This window comes from Ixodes scapularis, unplaced genomic scaffold (assembly GCF_016920785.2).
Source record: "Ixodes scapularis isolate PalLabHiFi unplaced genomic scaffold, ASM1692078v2 PGA_scaffold12__126_contigs__length_90152505, whole genome shotgun sequence".
NCBI classification, from domain to species: Eukaryota; Metazoa; Arthropoda; class Arachnida; order Ixodida; family Ixodidae; genus Ixodes; species Ixodes scapularis.
In genome coordinates, this window is record NW_024609838.1 from 31,215,619 (window position 1) to 31,238,174 (window position 22,556).

The following is a 22,556-nucleotide window of genomic DNA, read 5'->3' on the forward strand; positions in this document are numbered from 1 at the left end:
CACACTATGGCCCAGTAAGAGGCAGAGGAACTCAATAGCGTAGTGATTTCCAATACAGCGCTAACTTATCTTCATTTCAAATATTTATATTACTGAAAAAGCTAGAAGTTTAAAAAAAACATAGAAGCTGCGATTTCACAGCCCGCAGTACCAGTATTATGTTATCTGGGTTGGAATTTATGTTTTTTTTTTCTTTTAATTCCCACGTTGATGAACCGATACATCTATTTTAAAAGAAACAAATATTTAACATAAATATTACAGTTCAGCCGGAAACAGGCATCAGTCGTGGTGATCCATGCTTTCCAACGTCTGCATAGAGCAGACGACGCTCCCACAGAAGCGATTATATAAATTTAGGCCACACGCTGGCAACACCATTCGATCTTCACTGAAGCACCGAACATCCTCTACCGCTAGAATAGTTTTCTCACCGATAGTATGTGACAAACTAAACGCAAGAATCTGCGCCGTCTCGCGCGCGAACGTGGAGAATCCTGGCATTGTGCCACATGCAACACACGCGCTAGGCGATCAAACAGTCTGACAGCAGCGGATTCGGTCAAAGCGATTGAGGGTGACCTGATGACTCAGGATTCCCAAGATTGTACCTTGGCATCTATCATGACTAGGATGTCAGAGATAGACAGAAAGTTGGCTCACGTGCTAGGAAAGATTGAAAGGGTGGAAAAATCGCTTAGTGCACAGTCGAGCAAAGGCGATGTCATGATGGAGAAAATCGAGAACCAGACTAAGACAGTGGAAGGAATGGAAAAGAGCTTGAATGAGCTTAGCACCAAATATGATGAGGTTCTCTCGACGCTAAAAACGCACGAAAACACAATGAGGGAATTGAGAAAGAAATCTGAAGACCTGGAAGCGAGGGTAGAGCAAAATACCCATGAGATGATCGAGCTTAGAGGTGCACTAAGCGAGGCGGAAATGTACTCTCGTCGGAAAAATATTGAAATTCACGGCATAAAGCAGCAACGACAGGAAGATGTAATGAAGATTGTTCAGGACCTTGCATCAAAGCTTGAACTTCCGGTTCCCGCTCCCGAACAAATCGAGGCCGTGCACAGGCTAAAAGCCAGAGAAGGAAAAATCCCTCCGATCCTGGTTAGGTTCACGGAGAGAGTGAGCAGGGACTTGTGGACAGATAAAAGGACAACGCTCAGAACTGAAGGAGTATTCATTAACGAAAACTTAACTAGAGCTCTTCGGGGGCTGTTTTGGGATACAAAGAATGTGGCCAAAGAAAAGTCGTACAAACTTGTTTGGATGCGCAATGGTAAGATATTTGTGAGGCAAAGAGAAGGAGCTGCTTCTATTCGAATTGACAATGCAAGAGATTTGAACAAGATTCGTTGAAATGGAAAGGTCATTTCAGTCATTCCCAGATTGGGATGTGTTTACACAACGTACAACAGTAGAGAATGAAAGTAATGCATTAACACTGTTACACATTAATATTAGAAGTCTGCAAAAACGCTGGGATCAAGTGAACGTTTATTTATTGGACAGGTTGAGTAAGCTGTATGTTATAATATTAACTGAAATAAATGTCGATGAAGCTGCCTGTCAAGGGTTCCAATTAAATAATTTCAGTCCACATTACTTGTGCCGCGAAAAACGTAGAGGTGGGGGTGTGTTGACGTTTGTCCGAGACGACTGGGTGTCAGAGCGCGTGGAGACCACATTTATTACTGCAGAAGTGGTAACAGTGTCATTATACCGGCAAAACGAGTCGTTTACAGTGTGTGCTGTGTACAGACCGCCCACTAATAGCATAGTTCCTTTTTGCGACGAATTAAGTACTTTTTTGAAAAAAATTAACAATAACCCTCACTTAATTTTAGCGGGTGATTTCAACATTGACGTTAAAAATCTGTTTAGAAGTGGATCATCTCAGTACCTAGATATTTTAGCTGAGTTTGGGCTGGAAAATGCTATTAACGACTACACAAGAGAAGAATGCCTAGGGGATAATATTACGCGGAGTTGTATTGATCACATTATAGTTCGAGTAAGTGAATTGAGAACACTATCTGGGGTGATCAAGCAAAAAGTTGCAGATCATTACTTTGTAATTGCAACACTACTGCAAGAGAAGATCTTTGAAAACTCCCGGGCCGAAGATGATAATGTAATTATTTTTGATAACAAAAATATCGACAGGTTAATACAAGATTACGATTGGAACCTGCTTATTGAAAGTGACCATATCGCTACATATACGCGACTAGTCGAAAAATTCCAAGAAATTTATTCTAACTCAAAAAGAAGAAAAAAAAACTAAAAAAAAGAAAAGATAAAAACGTGTGGATCGATAAGGACATAATGGAACTCTGCTATTTAAAAGACAAGCTTTGGGCAAGATGTAGAAAAAACCCGGATAATGTACTTCTTAAAGAGGAGTTCAGAACAATGAGAAATAAAGTAACGGCTACGATACGACTAGCAAAAAAGAAATATTATCTGAAGGAATTCAAAGACTGCAAAGGAAATCCTCGAAGAATATGGCAACTAACACGGCAGTTATCAGGTATAAAGGCTAAACAAAACGTTGACGATGTAATTGCAAAAAGCTTTGGAGAAACAACGAATTTTCGAGTCCTTGCGAACTCTTTTAAACCGTGCGTTTATCGATTCTGTACAGAATTTAAGAGCCATGATAAATAAAAACAGTGAGATTCCTGTCGATATCGGAACCAGTGTAAACTCAGCATTTTTACCTTTGATGACGGAGTACGATCTGGAAAAAATACTTTCTAGTATGTCTTTATTCAAGCCAGCTGGACATGACCTGATAAGAGTGCGGGATCTTTACTGTAACTTTTATAAACTAAAAGGTGTTTTGCTTTCAATTCTCACTTGCATATTTGAAAGCGGAAATATTCCAGACGGGATGAAATTGTCTATCATAAGGCCAGTACACAAAAAAGGATCTAAAAAAGAGCTAACAAATTACAGACCAATATCCATACTTCCAGCCATGACACACATCATGGAAAAGTATCTAGCGAAAGTGATGACTTCATTTTGTGACAAATTTTCTTTAATACTCTCAACACAATACGGGTTTCGAAAACAAAAAAACACGACTTTGCTGATGGAAAATTTTTCGGATATCATTTATAAGGCTTTAGACAATAATCAAATCGCTATCGCACTGTTTCTTGACCTATCCCGAGCCTTTGATACCATAGATCATTCAATCATGTTAGCAAAGCTGCACAGAATGGGTTTTCAAGGGCCTTTTTATACCGTTCTCAAAAGTTACTTTACAAACAGATTTCAAATGGTGAAGCTTAACGGTCAAACAAGTGATCAAATTAAAATGAATTTTGGTGTTCCACAAGGATCTACACTGGGTCCTTTACTCTTCAACATATATATCAATGACATAGGTCACCTGAAGCTCAAATCAAATTTATTTCAATACGCAGATGATACTGCATTAATATTACCACACGAACAATACAATCTCGCTGCTCCTTTCTTTCAAAACGATATAGTACAGTTAATGAGCTGGTTCACAAACAATTGTATTTTTGTCAATCGCAACAAAACTAAACTCATGTGTTTCCGAAGCCCTTATAAACAAGTTCCGTTTGATGTTCCCATATTCCTTCATGATCAACATTGTGATCAGTGCGACTGCAAAAAAATGGATACTGTTAAAACAACACTCTATCTTGGTTTGCATTTCGACGAAAACGTTTTATGGAGCTATCACATTGATCATGTCATACAAAAACTTCGCGTTGTTTCTGCATATTTATATAGACTTAAAAGTGGATGCGACGTCAATCTGAGGCGTGAGGTGTACCTATCATTGGGGGAATCTGTGATACGTTACGGAATTGCTATATATGGAACATGTCCTAAATACAAGCAACAAAAAATTGATAGTATGATTAATAGATGTGTTAGTAATATAGTATATGGGTCAAAACATGAACTGAAGGAAACCAAAGACAGAAAGAATGCAGTCGGACTATTATCGTTTGAAAATGTTTTTAAATTTGTCGTTTTAACCAGCCACTATTTTTCGAAGGATTTCAAAGAAATACCCAACAGGATAAAAACACTCCGGCACACAGAAACCTATGCAATCCCAAAAATATATACAAACTACGGAAAAAACAGAGAAACTATTATGTTCCTGCGATATTTAATAGCTTGCCTAAGGACATCCTAAGCCTGTCATCTAAGAGGCAGATGTATAAAAGAATAAAAGAATGGTGTTTTTTGTCAAATTGAAATTCTGAACAATGAGGTATTATGTAAAAGCTTAGTGTTTTCTATCGAGTGTATCTCGTTGCATACGTGTTGATTCTTGTCATTATGTGTTTAAATTCACAATGTTTCTTTTGTAACCATTGATTGATTGTTATTGTCGAACTGGGTTTTAGTTCACAGGAGAATTATCTACTTGTAAAATTCCTTGTTTACTGTGCTATTTTGAATGTTTCTTTCATGTTTTACTTACATTTAACCATCATTTGTGTCTACATGATGAAAATGTCTGTACTGCCATGTCCCGCATACAAGCGTACCTACGCTTAAGCGGGCTGGATTGTATGAGAGTTTTTTCTGAAATCAAATAAACTTATCTTATCTTATCTTATCTTATATGTGGGGCGGCCGTTCTCCTATCCCCGCTTTGATGATGATGATAGCGCGACCGTAGCGCCACCTCTAGGTCGATCTCGAGGCCAATAGACTTTCAAGTGTAGCTTCACCTAATTTCACGCCCGTGGTTTCGCCGGCTTAACACCTAGCTTGCTTTATTGGTTTTATCGCCCGAAAACCTTTTTGGCATAATTAGTGAAAACGCTGTTTTTATTGTTTCCATTCTCAGCGGTTTTAAGTTTATGTTTCTACGTGCCGTCACGGTGTCACATGACATCACGTGACTCACGGTGTCACGTGACGTCATTAAGTCGCGTGACGTCACTGTGCCACGTGACTGGACATGACAATGTCGCGTCATGGTGTCAGCTGACTCCAGGTAACAGGTACGCAATGCGCGGCGTGACGTCAATGTGGAATCTTTTGGCGGAGTGCCGAAAACGGCCCGCGTCGATATGGAGCACGATCGACAGCGCGAAATCCGCGAAGTGTCCAACTAGCAGCTACGCTGTAAAACTACATTTGTCTCCACTGCACTCGTCGAAAGAAGTCGAATGCGAGAGCCAAACGCCGGACGCCGGCGTTCCGCGTTCCAACGCGTCCGACGAATGCAGTGGAGAAAAAGGCAGCCAGCGTTTTGTCCACCCACTTACCATTCCAACTATAACCGTTTTCACCTCAAGAAAGAAGCAAGTAGTTCTTACAAGATTTGGTCGTCGGAGGAAAAGGCGTTGCTTTTGGTGTTTGGAACGTGTACGCCTTGACATGATAACATATATCTTGTCTAAAATTCACCTACATATGTCTTAATTATCAACATAAAGGGGGAAGTTAGTAATGCTCCGCGTTGAGCCGGACTTTTTTTACTACGGTTCTTGAAGTGAAAATTGGTCCGTTCTGACGTCCTTCGTGCGTTCTTACCTCCTCCTCTCCCTGAGTTCCTCGGCGCACAGCTTTCGCCCGTTGACGAGTTAGGACGAGAATTTACGCCAGGTAGCGCCTGCTTACCTTGATACTGAAGCATGTTGTCAATTCGTTCGTGACCTTATCTTTTTTTTTTTTTTTCTGAAGTGAAGGGAAGGCAGGCAACGTATCCCTACCTTTCTTTCCCCTAGGATTACCGCCTACAGGTTTCTCCTAGGTTTTGACTTCTTCGCCAAAATAATTGAGCTATTGTCCTCCCACATACATTGCATTAACTTCCAGTGACTGTATCCTGTTTCCTGTGTTGGCATGTCAATTTCAGGGCCGTCGGTTTTCTTGCTTTGAACAGGTGAAGAACTGGATGCTGGGTGAATTAAGACATTGCAAAGAACAAATTTCAGAGGGGCTTCGAAAAGCTCTATACCTTGTCTTGTCCCTCTTCCCTACCCTTGTGTAATTCGGCGTTGTTTTCCTCAGCTATGAATCAACTGGCCCAAATCACCACCTTAAATATCTACACCCGCTGGCAGAAATGTGCTGTAGCATGGGGGGCTTATTTTATTTATTTACTGATTGATTTTTATGGTCTCAAGGCCCTGAGGTTCTATAGAGAGGAGTGTATGGTACAGATGAAAGCGTTAGGAAGCTTCTTGAAATATGCGGCGTCATCGATGGGCACAATAATGGCAGGGAGGTAATTGCAGTCGTTGGGACGTTCTTGGAATAAAAGAGTCAAAATAGATGCTCGAGTGATATGTTGGCGTGCCAACGTTACACCGGGGATCGTTGCAAGGTGACACATGTGATGCATAAAAAAAAACAGTTGATCTTTTAGAATTGGGGTCGCAAAATAGATTTTATGAAAAAGACAAATAGGAGGTTATTTACGGCGTAAAGCGAGGTTAGCTATGTTCAAGAATGTGTTCAATGATGAAACACTAGCAGTACGGGAATAATTAGAAAAAATAAAACGGGCTGCTCTGTTCTGGAGTCAATCGATAATGTTTGATAAGTTGCATATCCCGGATACAAAACGGAACAGGCATATTCAAGTTTTGAACTGGCTAAGGTTTTATATAATTGTAGTTTGACTGGAAGATTAGCGGAACGAAAGTGGCGGCGTAAAACCCCAGGCTCACGGTTAGCATTGTTAAATACATAGTCGACGTGCAGGTTATGAGTTATGTGGGTATCAAGGTAGCTTATAAAGTAACAGAAGCTAACGGTATATCATTAAGGACATATATGACAGGCGTCAGTATTTTCAGAAAGGCGGGAAACACACATGCTTTTACATTTAGCAACGTTAAGCTTTATGAGAGAATCAGTGCACCAAGAATAAACTACGTCGAGTTCGGGCTTTGGTATAGCACTATCAGAGAGTTTAATTATGACGCGATGAAGTAAACAGTCATCCGCGAACAATCTATTAGAAGACACTATTTGCGATGGAAGGTCGTTAATATATATTAGAAACAACAGAGGCCCCAGGACAGATCCTTGTGGTACCCCACACGTTACAGGAGTAGTAGAATTACTGTACCCATTAACAGAAACATATTGTGAGCGATTAGGCAAGAAACACTTAATCATATTAAAGATGTTCGGACCGATAGTAAGTCTACTTAGTTTAAAGAGAAGTACGTCGTGCGAGATAGAGTCGAAAGCCTTAGCGAAATTTAAAAAAAAATGTGGTCAACTATAAGTTCAGCGTCAACAGCGCGAAACGGGTGATTAGTAAATGATACGAGATGTGTTTCAGAAAAAAAAAATTGAACCCAGTTAGTAAAAAAACAAGCATATTTTGCCCAAATTGTGCAAAGAAACGAAAGCGATAACTCTAGCACGGTCGCGCAATGCGGGTGCAAAGTTACCGTGACGTTCCTGAGGACTGAGGGGCGACGTGATCAATTCTCATAGCCGTCGTGGTTGGCATCGTGGACGACATTGACGACGGCCACCAGTGATCCGTGAAGTGGGTGGTGAAAGTTTCTAAAACCATCCAAAATTATGTGTGTCAACTGGATAGTGCCAAAGTGGGATTTCGCATAACGCGAGTAATGTTTGAAAACAAATCTTTCAAGCAGACGACACAATGATTTTCCCTTCGTCGCGCAATTATTGGCGGGACGCCAGGGCTACCCTTTTCGCTCTCTTCGTGCGGCACGGCGGACGTGTAGTCCCGACTTCTAACTCAGCTTCTCGGTGCTTAAAGTGATAAAAGGTATTGTTGTTTTTTTTTCGCGCGCGCGGCTACGACAAGGGACGAGGACGAAATGTCTGCTTAGTGCCGCCCATAAAGCCTAAAAGAATTGGTCTGAAGAAAGGCAACAAGGGAAGAGTAAATGATATGTTCAAGTAATTTACATGACACACTAGTCAATGATATGGTTCTAGTTCAGTGGGGAGCGAGCATTGTCTGATTTAACTAGGAGAAACCACCTTCCCTACCTTCCAATCGTTAGGCATAGTAAGGGATGGGCAAAATACATGCAAATATGTATCGAAATACAAATACAAAATAGTTCGTCAAAAATGTATTTAATTACAAATCTAATTACATTTCCAAAAGAGCATTTAAGTACAAGATACAAATACAACCAAATGTATTTGGTCTCCTCCAAACACTTTTCCGAGTACATTCCTCAAAATTTGCGTCAGCGACTTCAGGGCACCTGCAACGGTTTTCTGGGTATCTCGTTTTAATTTTGCATCGCACACTCGGGAGTTAGTGTGCGAGGCTCTAGTAACGGAATAGAAATATAATCACAAAAAAATGTAATCAGCTTGGACGTAATAGGTGAAAAAAGTACAGAGCTTCAAGCAGCTTTCTTTGTCGATTACATTTTGGTATAGACCAACAAAAGAACCGAGACGACCAAGACGCGCAGCACTAGCTAGAGAATTTTTTATTGTTGCAACTCGCACCAGTTACGAAAATCTGGACGACCCGCGCATTTAGAATGTTCCAGGCAAAAGTATGGATGAAAATCAGGCTGGAAAGCACCACAAGTTGTCACAGGCACTTATTTAACCAGTCTGCCTGTGAACGTCGATTTCGTCATTATTCTTGCCCTGGACTAGCACCCTAATCACAGTCACTAAACGCTTGTGTTTGATTGAGAGACCTGCATTCGGTGCAGAACGTAGTTTTCTTCCTGCTCTGGACAGTAACAATAAATTTGAGGGATATATTTTCGCCCACAAAATTATATTTAATTACGATTGTATTTGAAATACCCACGTTTTAGTATTTAGATACACACGTCAAATACATTACCCAATTTGTAATTAAATACAAATGCAAAATACACAAAGTATTTAAAATCGTATTTCAAATACTTGTATTTGAAATACTGCCCATCCCTGGGCATAGTGCAACATTGTAAACACTGAAGAAAATTTGAAAAGAATCAAAGATGAATAGGTCCCTTGTCTCCTCAGGAACTTTGAATGAATGCCGTCAATCTCAGCACAGGCAGATATTTTAAGATTCTGTATTCAGCAGTTTGCACCGAATGAATCAATACAAACAGAAAACACAGGACTAAAATTAGCGCTAAAATAGTAGGATAACAAGTAGGAGTCGTGTGGGAAAAATAAGAAGCAAACACATCGTTTAAGACATTGCAACACTCATCTTGACCTGCATAAACACTATTCGTATTACAAGCCTCAACTACACTGGATCTATTACCGCTAACCACGCTCCAAAATTTTTGGGGACTATCTTTTAGAAGAGAAAAAACTGTACACTGATCAAATTCTTGCTTTGATTGTGCGACAGCTTGTTTATACCCAGCATCAGCAGCTCCGTAATTCTTTTTTTTATTTTGTTGACGCTTAAACCAGGATGCGCTTTAGGGGGATGTACTGGTTAATTAGATCTCTAACTTTTTGCTTGAAAAAATACCAATTTTCTTCAGCCGTTTGAGTATGAAAACGTGGGATGTAGTCAGGTAAAAACGTTTCTTGTTCTTAATATTTAAAAAAAAATCGGCATTTTTGCCGATTTTGCTTAAAATGATCCATACTGAAGGAGAATGTGTGTCAGTTTTGTATCCCTAACAATCTTTGTATTTGTGGACTCAGTTACCTACCTTGTATGTTCGCGTTACCCTTTCATCTATTTGTTTGTTTGAATTGTATAGGGTTATTTTTAGGGCTACAGCAGTGTCTACTGTGTAGTGTTTGTAAAAATTCTGATGAAGTTTTTGTCTCCTTATGTATGTGTGTGTGTGTGTGTGTTTTGTGCTGCTGCGCCTGTCACTGTATGGGGTTTCGGGCTCGTCAAGCCTCCACTGGAGGCTTTTCCTCCACTGTCCCTCCAATTCATTTGAAAAATAAAGTTATTATTACTTTTATCTTCAAGATACTGCGGAAGGCCGACATCGTGCGATTATAATTTGCCCGTCTGCACTTCTCTGTGACTTTGGATTACTGCAGCTCAATCGCTGAATACAACTACCTCTACGCCATTGCTTAATTTGTACTGGGTTACCAATCAGTGGGGCAAATCGCCGCACTCCAAAGGCCGGGCACAGCGTGCACCTTGAGCATCATCAATTCAAAATATGAATATCACTGGCTCGAACCGGCGCGCCAGAACACGTGACGGTGTGTTCTGCCCGCAAGTGCTGGTCAATTTTTTTAAGACTTGTTTTTAACTAATTCGCTTTCTGCATACTTTTTAGGGATGAAAACCGGACCAGACGGAGTATTCCAGTTTTGAAAGCACGGACCTAACACCCACAGAAATACGAGTCTGACAAGATCGCTTAAAATAAATATTTATTTAAGACAAAAGTGTTGCACTCACATGCACTCAACAATACTGATTTCGTAATTGTTTTACGCATTGCTGCGATTAGTTACGCGACAGCCCTTGAAGGTAGTTTCTACAGCGACCCGGTATCAGCACCGCTTGCATCATATAGAAGACAAGGATGAGTGGTTATGATGCACAGCTCCCGGCCAATAACACTATCGCAATGATTGATTGTGTATCGTGATGGCACTTCACGTCGGAAGGAAACATTGCGAAGGAGACGCGGGACGTGGACTACAATCCCCGTTTCATATACTATCGTTGTCTTAGAAACAGACGGTAAGCCATCAAGACCTCTTCTCCGAAACGTGAACTTACCATCTAGTTGTACTAACTATTTGAATGCCTACATATTGTAAACGCCTAGAGAAACTCGTAACCTATCGGTTGCGATGAACAGCACAGGACAGTTGCAAAAATACCTCAGGTACACGTACCCAGAACATATACGCGACGCTAATAATGAGACACACAAAGACACAAGCATGAGCTTTCACTCAGTATTAAAACAAGTCAAAAGCCACTAGTGTAATGTCTGCATTCTATTTTGGGAGAAACTACGTCTCGCTGACAGCTTCCATTAAACAAGTGGCTTTCAAGTTGCCCCTGAACAAGCTTTGACATCTATTTTGCTGCGGACAAATAACAAAATCACCAATCAGCAAGCTGGATTGCTTCTAGTTTGTATTTTTCTGGAGTCCAGTTCCACTGAGGTATATACTAGGCATACTTCAAAATGTATCTCTTGAAATGGAGCTGGCAATAGAGCTTCTTATACGCTATTTTATTCTAGAAAAAAAAAAAGAGGTAAGGTCAATGCATTTGGACACTACAAGCACTGGAAGCACATCCCGGACCATATCTCAGTGGAAAGTTAGACAGAAGTCGTAACACCAGCTAACATCTCTGTCTTCACTACTAACTACAATCCGTTGTACCACTGAATTCCTACCAACATGACGTTGACATTCATGATATGAACTTCACCACAATGTCTTCCATCTTGCACAGCCTTTGTTCGACAGTTTCAGGAGTGTCCGGAACGTCGTTGCAATGTCTTTGAAATGCGCAACATTTTCTCACACGGATGATCACGCACACTGGACAGTCCAACACTTGTTTCCAGGGTCACAACGAACGAGCAGTTCACATAACCGGCACACCATGCGGACGTTGGCAGTGCAGCAGCGCTTGAACACATGTAGCTTCTTTTTGTTTGTTTTGAAGACCCTCGATGAAAATTGAAGCAGACCACATAACCATTTCAAGGTGGTTCACGATGAAGTGCGACCTCGTGGCCCTTGCTAGCCATCGGTATATATGCACTGTTCGCACGTACCTTTGAGTTCGTCTGTCCTGGCATTTTCTTTCGACTCTGTCAGAAATGGCGTCGCATGGGCTCTTGAGCCTGGTTGAAAACACCGTTGTACGCTGCGACGTCGTTCGGATTCTCAGATGTGTGACCTTCGTAAAGGCTGTTGCGCTGCCCTGGAAGCACCAGTAGAAGAACACTTCGTCTTAGACAATGCATCAGCTTCGCTTCCAACGAAGATGACGCCACGACACCGTCCGCCACGTGCAGGGCCGGACGTCACCAAGAGCCGACGTTATAAGTTTAGGTGAGGGTCCTCATTTGTAAGAGGTGTACACCGAGAAATAATTACCGCTGTTCCCTTTCAGCGTCAGTAGATATCCTAATGGAAAAACTAAACAAGTCTTCCAGCTGCCTCTTACAAAACAGGCGATCGATTATCCAGGATCGCTAATATACCTCTGCTAACGAAATGGGCCTTGCGAGGCTTCCACATTGAAACAGCAGCGCTGCTAGTTCTATCACCGTTGCGACAGTCCAACGTTTCAAAATGAGAGTTTGAAGTACAGGAAGCCTGGGTCGAACGATTCCTTCGTCCTCGATAGGTGACCGCCTGTGGCAAGTAGATCTTAATGAATGACGAATGATCGATGATAAACTTTTGCTAATGGAATGATTCTTGCAAGACCTCCACATAGAAATGGCAGCACGGTTTAAAAGGCAGCCAAATATAAAGCACTTAAAAAAAATTAAAGTTCATCGTGTTTGAGGCCTATCACCGGCGCGACAGTCCAGCATTTCAAATGAGAGTTCGAAGAACAGGAAGCATAGATCGAACGCCTCCCACGTCCTTGGTAGGTGGCTGTTCGTATCTAGTAGATCTTACTAGATGACGAGTAAAGGATGTCGATGCTCGGAGTCACGCTCTCCTCGAGTTTGGTTTTTCGCCGTCGTTGCCAGACGCATCCCCAGACCAGGAGGAGGACAACTTGAGCCATCAGGAACAGCGAGCAGGCGACGATGAGGCCGATGACGTTGACGCAGCCCGAACCGTCAGTCGACATGAGCACTGCGAAAATAAAATGCCATAAAACAATTAGAATACTTGCGGGGAGATTTTCAGTTGTGTACCCTCATGCCAGTCCAAATCTGAGCTCCAATTTGGTCACGATCTGTCGAGAGCCGGGCAAAAGGATTTGGCCTGTTGGTTCTAGCAACTTTCTCACTATCTCTGTTAGCAAATGTCGTTCCTTTGTTCTTGCTGAATACTGTAGAACACACCCATAACTAACCTACGGTGTTTTCACTGTCAGAGGAAGACAATAAGTAAGATAGCTTCTCAAAATGCTGACCGTTTCGACTAAAGTAAATGCTTTATCTACTGCAGTAACTGGCAGGTTAAGAAACAAGGAGCCTGGTCTATATTACTCTTACTGCTTCGTGATTGGCTCTTTCGCATTCCTATTGGATAAGGCTGCCATCTCATTGCTTGCGGAGTGATAGCAAGGCGTACAAAACTCGCCACGTCCCGTGTTTCTCAAGCAGACATGCCGTGACTGTATGTCCCACCAGGTGTTCATGGCAACAGCGACGTGATGTTGCGCACTCCTCATCTGATATCAGGATCAAGTCACAGGCCGTGAGAAGGTCCCGGGAGTAACTTCTCTCTCGGACCTTCTAATCCCTTCACGCTCAAAGCTATCCTCCTGGCGTGTTTGGAAGCGTAGCATTCCAAACAACGCCCTGCGATGACAGCAGCGCATTGAAGGCTTGGATGTGGAACGTGCAGAATCAATCCCGAAGCTTCCCGGAAATCAAAAAAGCGACACGAGTTTCAACATTATAAAAATAAAACAACCAAAGTACAAAAAAGAAAAGAAGCCGTGGTTGTTATGCTACCGCCGACAGCCATTCCACCTATGCGCCGCCAGGATTGAGTCACCCCCCGACAGAACTCGCGGCGTTCAGTTCCGGCAGCGGATGACCTTTTAAAGGACCACAACGGCGCGGTCGTGATCCACATCCCGTCGTCCCGAGTAGCCGAGTGCATGTGTGTACGGACAAACGCCCGACCCCGCTCGGCGTTCTTTTATAGAAGGACAGGCGAGAGGGACCGTTCTGGTCGTCCGTGTCTTTTCAGAGCGGAATTTTACGCCGCGGTTCGCCGGGGGGTGAGCGTGCAGCTCCGATTACACGCGCGCCGCGCTTTTTTCACTGTGAGAACGATTTCCCGAATCGAGGATCACGGTCCGCCGATTGAGTCCATAGACGTGAATCGCATCCGGACAGGAATCGAGCGGCGCGTTTGTTGATGGCGCGCCAGCGGCGGCGCGTGTGGTGCTTAAATAACGCCGACCAATTTTCGCCGGGAAGAGGCAGTGCGAGGGTCATCCCTCTGCTGGGTGATGGCGGCGGGAATGTCGCGTAAACTTTTAACGGCGTTCGTGTAACACGCCTCTAATCAGCGGAGTTGGTCGTCCTAATTGCGTTATTCCTTATATATATCTGCACTAAGGTAGAGCAACTTGGGCCAGTTGGCCAACAGTATATATATATATTATGGGGACAAACGACTCGGTAAACGCAGACGAAGAAAAGTTGCCTTTCTTCGTCTACGTTTTCTGAGCTGTCTATTCCCGTCATATACAATTTACCTGTAGTTATGCAAAAACAAAAATAAAATATTTCTGGAGTGTTTATACATTCCTGGAAGACTCGTTTTCATCCGCGTTAAAGCCAAGTCGCGCAGACTAGCAACATGCGGCTTCGACGTCATCCCGCTACGATGATGCTGTTGTCCGCGCCACGGCGCATATGGGCAGACGACGCTTCATCTCAAGCGAACTTGGTTTATTTGACGCCTACTTATTTCTAGACAGCGCGTTAGCATATATACAGGGTGTTTCCTTCTAAACTTAACAGACTTTTTTTAAAAAAAAAGACAACACCGAAGACACTTAAGACTGCTTACGTGTAGAAATGCTTTCGCATTCCTACACGCAGCGCATTCCTGCAAGCAGCGCGCCACGGCTTCCTTTTGCACACGGCGCTCCAGCGGCGACACCACCCTCCCCACTGCGGAAACGCGGCGTCCTTGCCGACTTCACGGCTTCCGTGTCGAAGCATCTGCGTTGGTGTGCTTTTCTTTGTGTTCTATTTCTGAGGCGCGTCCACTTTGACCTTGAGCGGCGCGTGCTCGATGACGTATTTTTAATGGACATCTTTCGGGCACAACGCCGACGCCGCCTTTTCGCGCAATGGGATATATAAAACATTCGCCTTCAAGAAAAAAACAAAACCTTTCGGCCTTCCCATTCTGGTGAAGAAGGAAGACCGGCGAAGCTGTACTATGGTGGGAATGAAGTAATGGCCGGCCGCAAGTCGGCAAGCCAGAACGGAAAGGCTGGAGAGGTGGCCGCCATCTACGAGCGACGGCGGCAACCAGACAACTGGCAAGCCGGTTGTCTGGTGTCCGCCGTCGCTTATAAATGGCGTTAGTTCTCCAGAGTTTTGTGTCATCAGGTCATTTGAGGACAAACACGATCCTGGGGAAACTTTAACAGCTCCGCTATAAAAGAAAACTGAAAGTTACATCAATGCGGTTTGTGCAGGTGAGTTATACGGTCAGGGTGACACAATACAGGAGGGTAATCGTCGCGATAAGTCAAATAATAAACTAATTTTTTTGCTAATTAACTATTTATCGATAACCACTAAATCGGTCTTTTTTTTTAGAAAGATTCTGAGCGCGTGTAAAGCGAAGAAATGCGCTAAAGTCATTTCTCGTGCAACAGGCAAAAGGCTTAGATGAGAAAGGGAAAAACCGCACTGGCGAGTTATCGCACCTGTAGCCCTGCTCCATGCTACACGACTGATAACAATCGCCCTCCATCGTGCTTTCCACGTGCTCCAAGTATTTCTAATATCATTTCGTAATTTTCAATGACGCTCAACAATTTTCAAATGAGAACCATATGTTTATTTTCAATAATTAAAAGTTCATTAAGATATTCTAAATGATGAGCCGACTAATCGCTACGGTTGGACCCCTTACACTACCCCCCCCCCCCCCCCCCCTCTTTCCTCTGGTCGTATAACTCACCTGCATAAACAGCATTCGAGTCGCTTTCACGGCTTCTTTTAAACAAATCCATTAAGCTTCAATGTGACAAGTTTACGATAGCATTAAAATGATTTACCTACAAAATTATTCTCTGATCAGTGTACAACTGGTGAGTCTCTAGCACGAAAACGTGCTTTCACAGACGCCCATCACTAGTTATAGCCCTTTTACCATTCGAGAGCAGAACCTCATTTAAAAGCTATCTAAGAAAAAAAAAATTGAGAAAGCACATGGCGGCACAACAAAGCGCGTTGCGCCGCTAACGTAGCAGTGAGGGATGCACCAGTTTATCTAAACCAAAATCTAAACGACACCGATTAACGTGGCGAACAACCCCTTGCCCGACTTAGCCGTTATATGTTTAGAGGGTGCGGTTTAGTGCCCATTCGCACTTATAAATCTTACCCGTTTTCCAAAACGAGCCCTGCCCGCCGCTCGCCAGAGAAGATGCAAATGTACACGTGCACCGATACGCGTTCGATAACGAACCTCCCCAGATGCACCTCCGTCGTGTATCGCGCCCGCCCAGGAACAACGATCTTTTGCTTTCATCGTCTGGTAGGAACACAGAAACAAAATGCGTGGCGCAGTGAACTCTTCTTCTAATGGTTCCCCTCGCCGGCGTATGCCGCCCAGGAACCAGCTTTGAGGAAGCAATTACTATGGGTATAGCAGTAATGAAAGTCAGCTTCATCAATCAACAGGCTCTCTGCCTGTGTCCGAGAGCTAGCGCTTTCGGAAGAACGCGGGAGAACCAAGGAGACAAACAAAAAAGAAAACGGGTCTCATGGCTTCGGCGTGACTGAAGCTTATTAGTGGACACTAATAGTGTTATTAATCACAGTGCAGCGTTTAAAGGGCGCCGCAGCTGAAGCCCAACGCGGAGTTGAAGTTGGACAATGCTGGAACAAAATTGCCTTCTTCGATGTCTGCGAGGTTTGGGGCATGATATTAGCATTACGCTGCATTTGTGGGGACGCTAGAGGAGACCAGGTGCGATCACGCACCAGCGTCGAGTTAGAATAAAGGCCGGTTCACACATACAGCGAAGCGCTAAGTTAGCGCTACGTGAGCGCTCCAAGGAGCGCTCATGTGGCACTTCCTAGCGCGTGATGTAGCGCTCGGATAGCGCTTCAGTAGCGCTCTGCTAGCGCTTCAGAAGCGCTTTGTTAGCGCTCTGTTAGCGCTATAGAAGCGCTCTCACGCCCTTTGTGCCGTGCTTGCTGCTGCAAAACAGCGCGTGCACGGCGATTCCTTTGTCGTTGTTTTTCCTTTGGCATTGAAAGAAGAGGAAGTAAAAGAGCCGCTTCCAAGCTAAGGGTCGGGCAGGTGATCCAGAGTCATGGACTCTGAGCGACTAATATGGGTACGACCTCATCGATTTCTATTCGATATGCGTGACCCTGCAGGTATCAAAGACGCTAAGTTAAAGAATAATCACCTTCGAAAGAGCTCTGTGTCTCGGTCCCTCAGCCTGGGAACAAGGTTCGCCGGGTACCCGTCGGTATCTGGGTGGCGAAAGATTTCGCGCACCCAGAAGGCTCTTCTGGACGTTAAGCACTAATCACGTATCTAAGAGCATTTGTCGCATTTCTATTTCAGCATCCCACATGTCCGCCCTGGTGCTGCTTATGCACACCCAACCACAGGAACCGGAACCGCATTGCACGCGCTAATCCGCAGCACCGCGGTACAAGAAGTGCTACTGAAGCGCTAACACGGCGCTACTGAAGCGCTAACACGGCGCTACTGAAGCTCTACCAAGGCACTACTGGAGCGCTAACAAGGCGCTACTAGAGCGCAACGAGGCGCTACTAGAGCGCTAACGAGGCGCTACAGAAGCGCTAATCGCGCGCTGTGTTAGAACTAAGTCACGCGCTAGGAAGCGCTCACGTAGCGCTAACTTAGCGCTCCGCTGTATGTGTGAACAGGCCTTAAAGCGCGCACACACACCCATCCAAATTTATACGTGGTTTTGGGAAGAGCGCGCGCGTAGACGCACGAACACGAGCACACGTGCTGCGTTAACCATCTGCGTGAAAGTGCAGTGCCAGACACTTTAGCGCGAATACGAGATCGACGCCCTCTCGCATTTTGCTCTTACACGGCACTGGCGCGCACCAAAAGTTACCGCTTAAAATGATTAGTCCCCAGAACGATCATAAAAAGTATATATATATCTATATCTATATACTTGCCGCCAGACAGGGCTGGGCAGAGATACTCGAAAAAGTATTCGGGAATACAAATACTGAGAAACATGTGTTTTAAGGTACAAAATACAGATACTGAGATACATTTGTCTTCTAAGGGCTTTTTATACTCCGACGTTGAACGCAGTGAACGCAGCGTAGCGCAGAACGCGCGCCTTTCATTGGCCGGCCAAAAGGAACTTGATATCTGCGACCAATCAGTATCAGTGTGCGCTGCGCTACAACGCGCCCGTTGACGTTACGTTGAAGTATAAACGTACCTTTATGCTACAGCATATCCCTGAGATACTTCTCCAAAACCGGCGAAGCAGTATTCCGGAATGCAGATACGGATACTCATAGAAATACATTTGTTCCCAAAGTTGCTACGTGGGGAGGGTGTAGTTTATGGCGAATGCGAACGGTAATTTATGCTTGTGTTCCTTTTTTTTTTCTTGCCATTTTATGTTGTTCGCTTTACCTGGAACTCCTTACTTATCATTAATGCCGCTAAAAAAAAATAATAAAAAATGTCACCCCCGTTGAACCACATAGCTGCAGAACGGTAAAAACCTAGTAAAAACTGTGTGCCATGCTTGACAAAAGGCGTCTGCCCGAAATGATCCCTGTTTTACCGTAAGGGCGCGTCTCAAACTGTCGTACTCTATGCTTCTGTGTCAGCCATAGTGTGGAGAAATTGGAGAACAGGGCCGTGCTTTTTCTCCACTACACTCCTTTACAGCGTTCTCTCTGCTAAATTGGACAGAGTGGAGGGCTTAGGGAGAGGAGCTCATTTTGTTATTCTAGCAAATAACCTTCTTTAAACGAGTTTTTTTTTTAATGTTGGTTCGTATTGGTAACTTACGAAGCAACTTGTACAAAGCAGACGTTTTTATCTTCTAATACCCTTGTTACACGGGTACACTTAACTGCAGTTACGCTAAGCCACAGATAGTGCACAATACTTGCGGACAACATTCTGCGTCAATGCAGTCAAAGCTATGGGCGAACGTGCGCTTGAGCATCTTCAGCATTTATCGAAGCAGTGCGCGCGCGCTCTTCACTTCTTCTGAAATAGCTGTCAGAGAGTATAGTGCAGTATCTGTGGTGCCGCGCAACAGCAGTTAAGCTGAGTTAACCGCGGTTAAGTGTGCCCGTGTAACAGGGGTATTAATGTATCTTAAAAAGGACAACAAATGTAGGAAATAAACCCTGGAGAAGGGCAACAAGAGGGACAAAGAACAAACACAAAACTCCAAACACAGCTAGGTGACTGGAGAGCGACCGAAAAAATCCGCCTGGTCCGGGTATCGAACCCGGGACCTCTCCATTACAGGTGGAGCGCTCTACCAACTGAGCTAACCAGGGGTTAGACGTCAGCAGAGCAAACGGGTTTTATCAGCCGCAACCCCAGCTCGCTTGCACCTTTGCATTTAATTGCATTATAATTATAACACATGTAACAAGATACCCAAGTCTGGCAAAGTATCGCGATACAAGCGATACATTGTAAATGTATTTCACTACTGAAATACAAATACATTTTTTTAATGTATCTCAATACAGAGTTACAGATCGTCAAAACTATCTCTTAGATACTATCGCGATACATTTGTATCGCGACACTGCCCAGCTCTGCCGCCAGACTATACTTTTGGTAACAACCTTTAAATTCTAAAAGGAAACGAAAATAATAGGAAAGGCAATGTGGAACGCAAGTTTGTCTGCTTGTTGCATAGGGGTTGCAATAACGTCGGAACGACAAACTCTAATTGGTTGATTGAGATAAAAGAGAGGGTATACCTCAAGGCATCTAGCACTAAAGTCTACCCACTATCCTTTCAATCAAAGCCAATCAGAGCTCGGGGTCGTTCTGACGTCACTGCAAGCCGTACGCAAGAAGCATACTTGTTCACCGCATTGATTGTTTGTACTGTGTGACGCTGCGTATTAATTAGCATGGACCCGTCAACACTCGTACACGCACACAAAAACATGTGCACGCAAATAGAACCACGCAAGAACATTCAACCAGGAAAGAAAGCACGCGGGTACCCGAATATGCGTATGCACAGACACACACGCACAAGGACACATATTCGTGTAGCGGCTGGAACGCCGTTGTGGCCAGAAGCGGACCACCGCAGGGTTTTCAAGCAACGAAAGCGCTGGCACACTCTGGTGCGGGAGTCTGGCAACACGCGAACGCAAAAACGTGAAAAAAAGAAACGACAGTGTCAATTTGCGAGCCTCAAAATTATGGTGCCTGGAGCGCGTCTTCGACTGGTGTGTTTAGCGTCCCATCCCGCCCACACATGAAAAGTGGTCCCAAAGTTGCAACAAATGACGTCACCGAAGCCGGAGTGTCACGCTGTTGCATGTCGCGATCCTGGCGACTGGTCGTGGAAATGCTAACGAGAAGGCTGCGAGTAGCACAACCGAAGACGGGTTTCGCTGTCGTCAAGGCGTCCCAACTTCTGGCTGCCGAAACTTCAGTGGACCGCCACACTTGAGAGCGACTTGGAGCAGATCAGGCATCTGTTACAAACACCACCGCTGTTGGGACGCCGCCAGGATCGCGACCGGCGACAGCATGACACTTGTATGACGTCATCAGGCGGAAATCGAGGGACCACTTTTTTGGGCGCGCTAAACACACCAGTCGGAGACGCGTTCCATGCAACCATATACTCAAAATGTTCAAACGGGTCGCTCCTTATCTGCTAGAGAGCTTAGATATTCGCGCGTTGTGACACACTACATGGACGGAGAAGCTGCCATGAGGAATGACCTACCGGATTGCTCCCGCTTGAGAGAAAAATGATCCGCTTTCTTTTCCTAAGTGTGGTTTCCCACCATATTTTGTTCCCAGGCTCGATAGTTTTTTTTATTTTTATTTTTGTCTCCATAACTTTGTGTCCCGCAAATGCAAACTGTAACCTTTTGCTAGAAAATTCTGTCCTTCACACTTTGTTACTCCCTCAACTCACGTCCATTGTTTTTTTTTGGTTTTGTTTTTTTTACTTTTGGTGCGCGCTTTTTGCGCATTACTTCATGGCGACGGTGAATGCTCAGCACTGAACTATAGAGCAACTCAACTCTCTGGTAAATGTAATTAGTAATTAACGCCCGTAAAACTTGCATTCAAGTTACAATAAAGAATATGTTTTATTGTCCTATTATAAACTTAAAGGTATAGGGATCACTAAAGTTGACAGCTACAGCTACTTAGGAGTAACTCTGTCGAGTGAGCTTAAATGGAACAAGCATGTTGATTATATTATGCATACATACACTCACACACACAAAGAAGTTTAACCGAGGAAGGTGTTTTTGGCAGTCTTTGTAGGTACCACAATATACCGTATATGAACACAATGTTTGATGGTGAATGTGGGCGCAATATGCTAATATTTTGTTTATCTCGTTACGTAAATTGTCCTCCAGTGTTATTTCTTCATTCTGTATAGGAACATATGGGCATGCTTGTGCAAGCCTACTTCTGCTTTGGCCGTCAACCGGAATGGCGGTGTTGGGAAATAAAATGAAGTAAGATAAAAATAAACTTCACGCCACCGTGGTGGCGCTGCTGTCAGCATTGCGCATGCGTACACGCTTCCCGTCACGGGAATCTGATTTCTGCTCACGCGCAGTGCCCACACCTGGTGTGGGCACTACGCATCGCCATCGTCATCAAGAAGCAAGAACACTCACTCGTGTCTTGTTTCAGGGTTCCGTCGATGCTGTTGTCGTCGTTCCTCCGCTGGCTCCGAGCGAAACCAAACTTGTCGGTGATGTGGATGGTCTGAACGACCACCAGCTCGTCGTCGTCTTCTTCGCCACCCTGGTCCTTGGTCGAAGAACTGTCGCCTCCGGAGCGACCTCCACGAGCCCTCGACGCAGCATCCTTCGTCCACCGTCGTCTCCGCTTGCCGAAAGAGTCCACCTCCCGTCCGTAGGCTCCCTGTACCTTGTCTGCGCAGTGGGCCTAGCGGAAGATCGGGATATGAGGACAAGTGTACAAATCAGCCCGTACGGGCCGAAATTGAGGGAGAAGAGGGGACGAGAGAATCCGGAGTCTCTGACAGAATGAGAACGGCAGAGCGTGTCTTTATCCAGCACTCGCTCCATGCCTTCCGCCGTGCCTTGGCTGCGCGCACGCGCTCGAAGTGCACGAAAGACCGAAGTGTTGTCGAAGGTGGGAAGGCCGTGCTGGAAGCGGGACAACCGAAACACCTCCTTGTCGTTCTCACCGTTGTCAGGTGACCATAGAAACGTCGTAACTCGAAGGCAACTTTCAATGTGGCAGAGGAACTGAAGCTTTGGCCCCAGGGGCAGTGATCATTAGGCGCATATCGGTCGGTTGCTAGTCATGCAGCGCCGGTGGTGGCCAAAAAGGGAAACTTTGGGCAAGCCATGCCAAAGTTCGGCTGCGTCACAGTAGGCACTCTAGCGTTAGAGCTCGAAATCGTGGTTCAAGGATTGCGACCGCGGGCCGTCTCAGAGCTGCGGAAATGTGCGCATGAGATGGCGCTACCT

At 44.5% G+C, this 22,556-nt stretch overlaps 1 protein-coding gene across 1 annotated transcript in view; it reads right to left on the bottom strand.

The window, feature by feature from the left end:
• Positions 1-11,768: 11,768 nt before the first annotated feature.
• LOC115327527 overlaps positions 11,769-22,556 on the bottom strand; it is a 123,030-nt gene continuing 112,242 nt past the window's right edge. The window contains exons 10-13 of the mRNA XM_042289172.1: positions 21,900-22,005; positions 21,732-21,848; positions 12,589-12,771; positions 11,769-11,878 (exon numbers count right to left, since the gene is read on the bottom strand). Of these exons, the coding sequence (XP_042145106.1) occupies positions 11,769-11,878; positions 12,589-12,771; positions 21,732-21,848; positions 21,900-22,005 (516 nt within the window). The remainder of the gene's footprint in view (positions 11,879-12,588; positions 12,772-21,731; positions 21,849-21,899; positions 22,006-22,556) is intronic.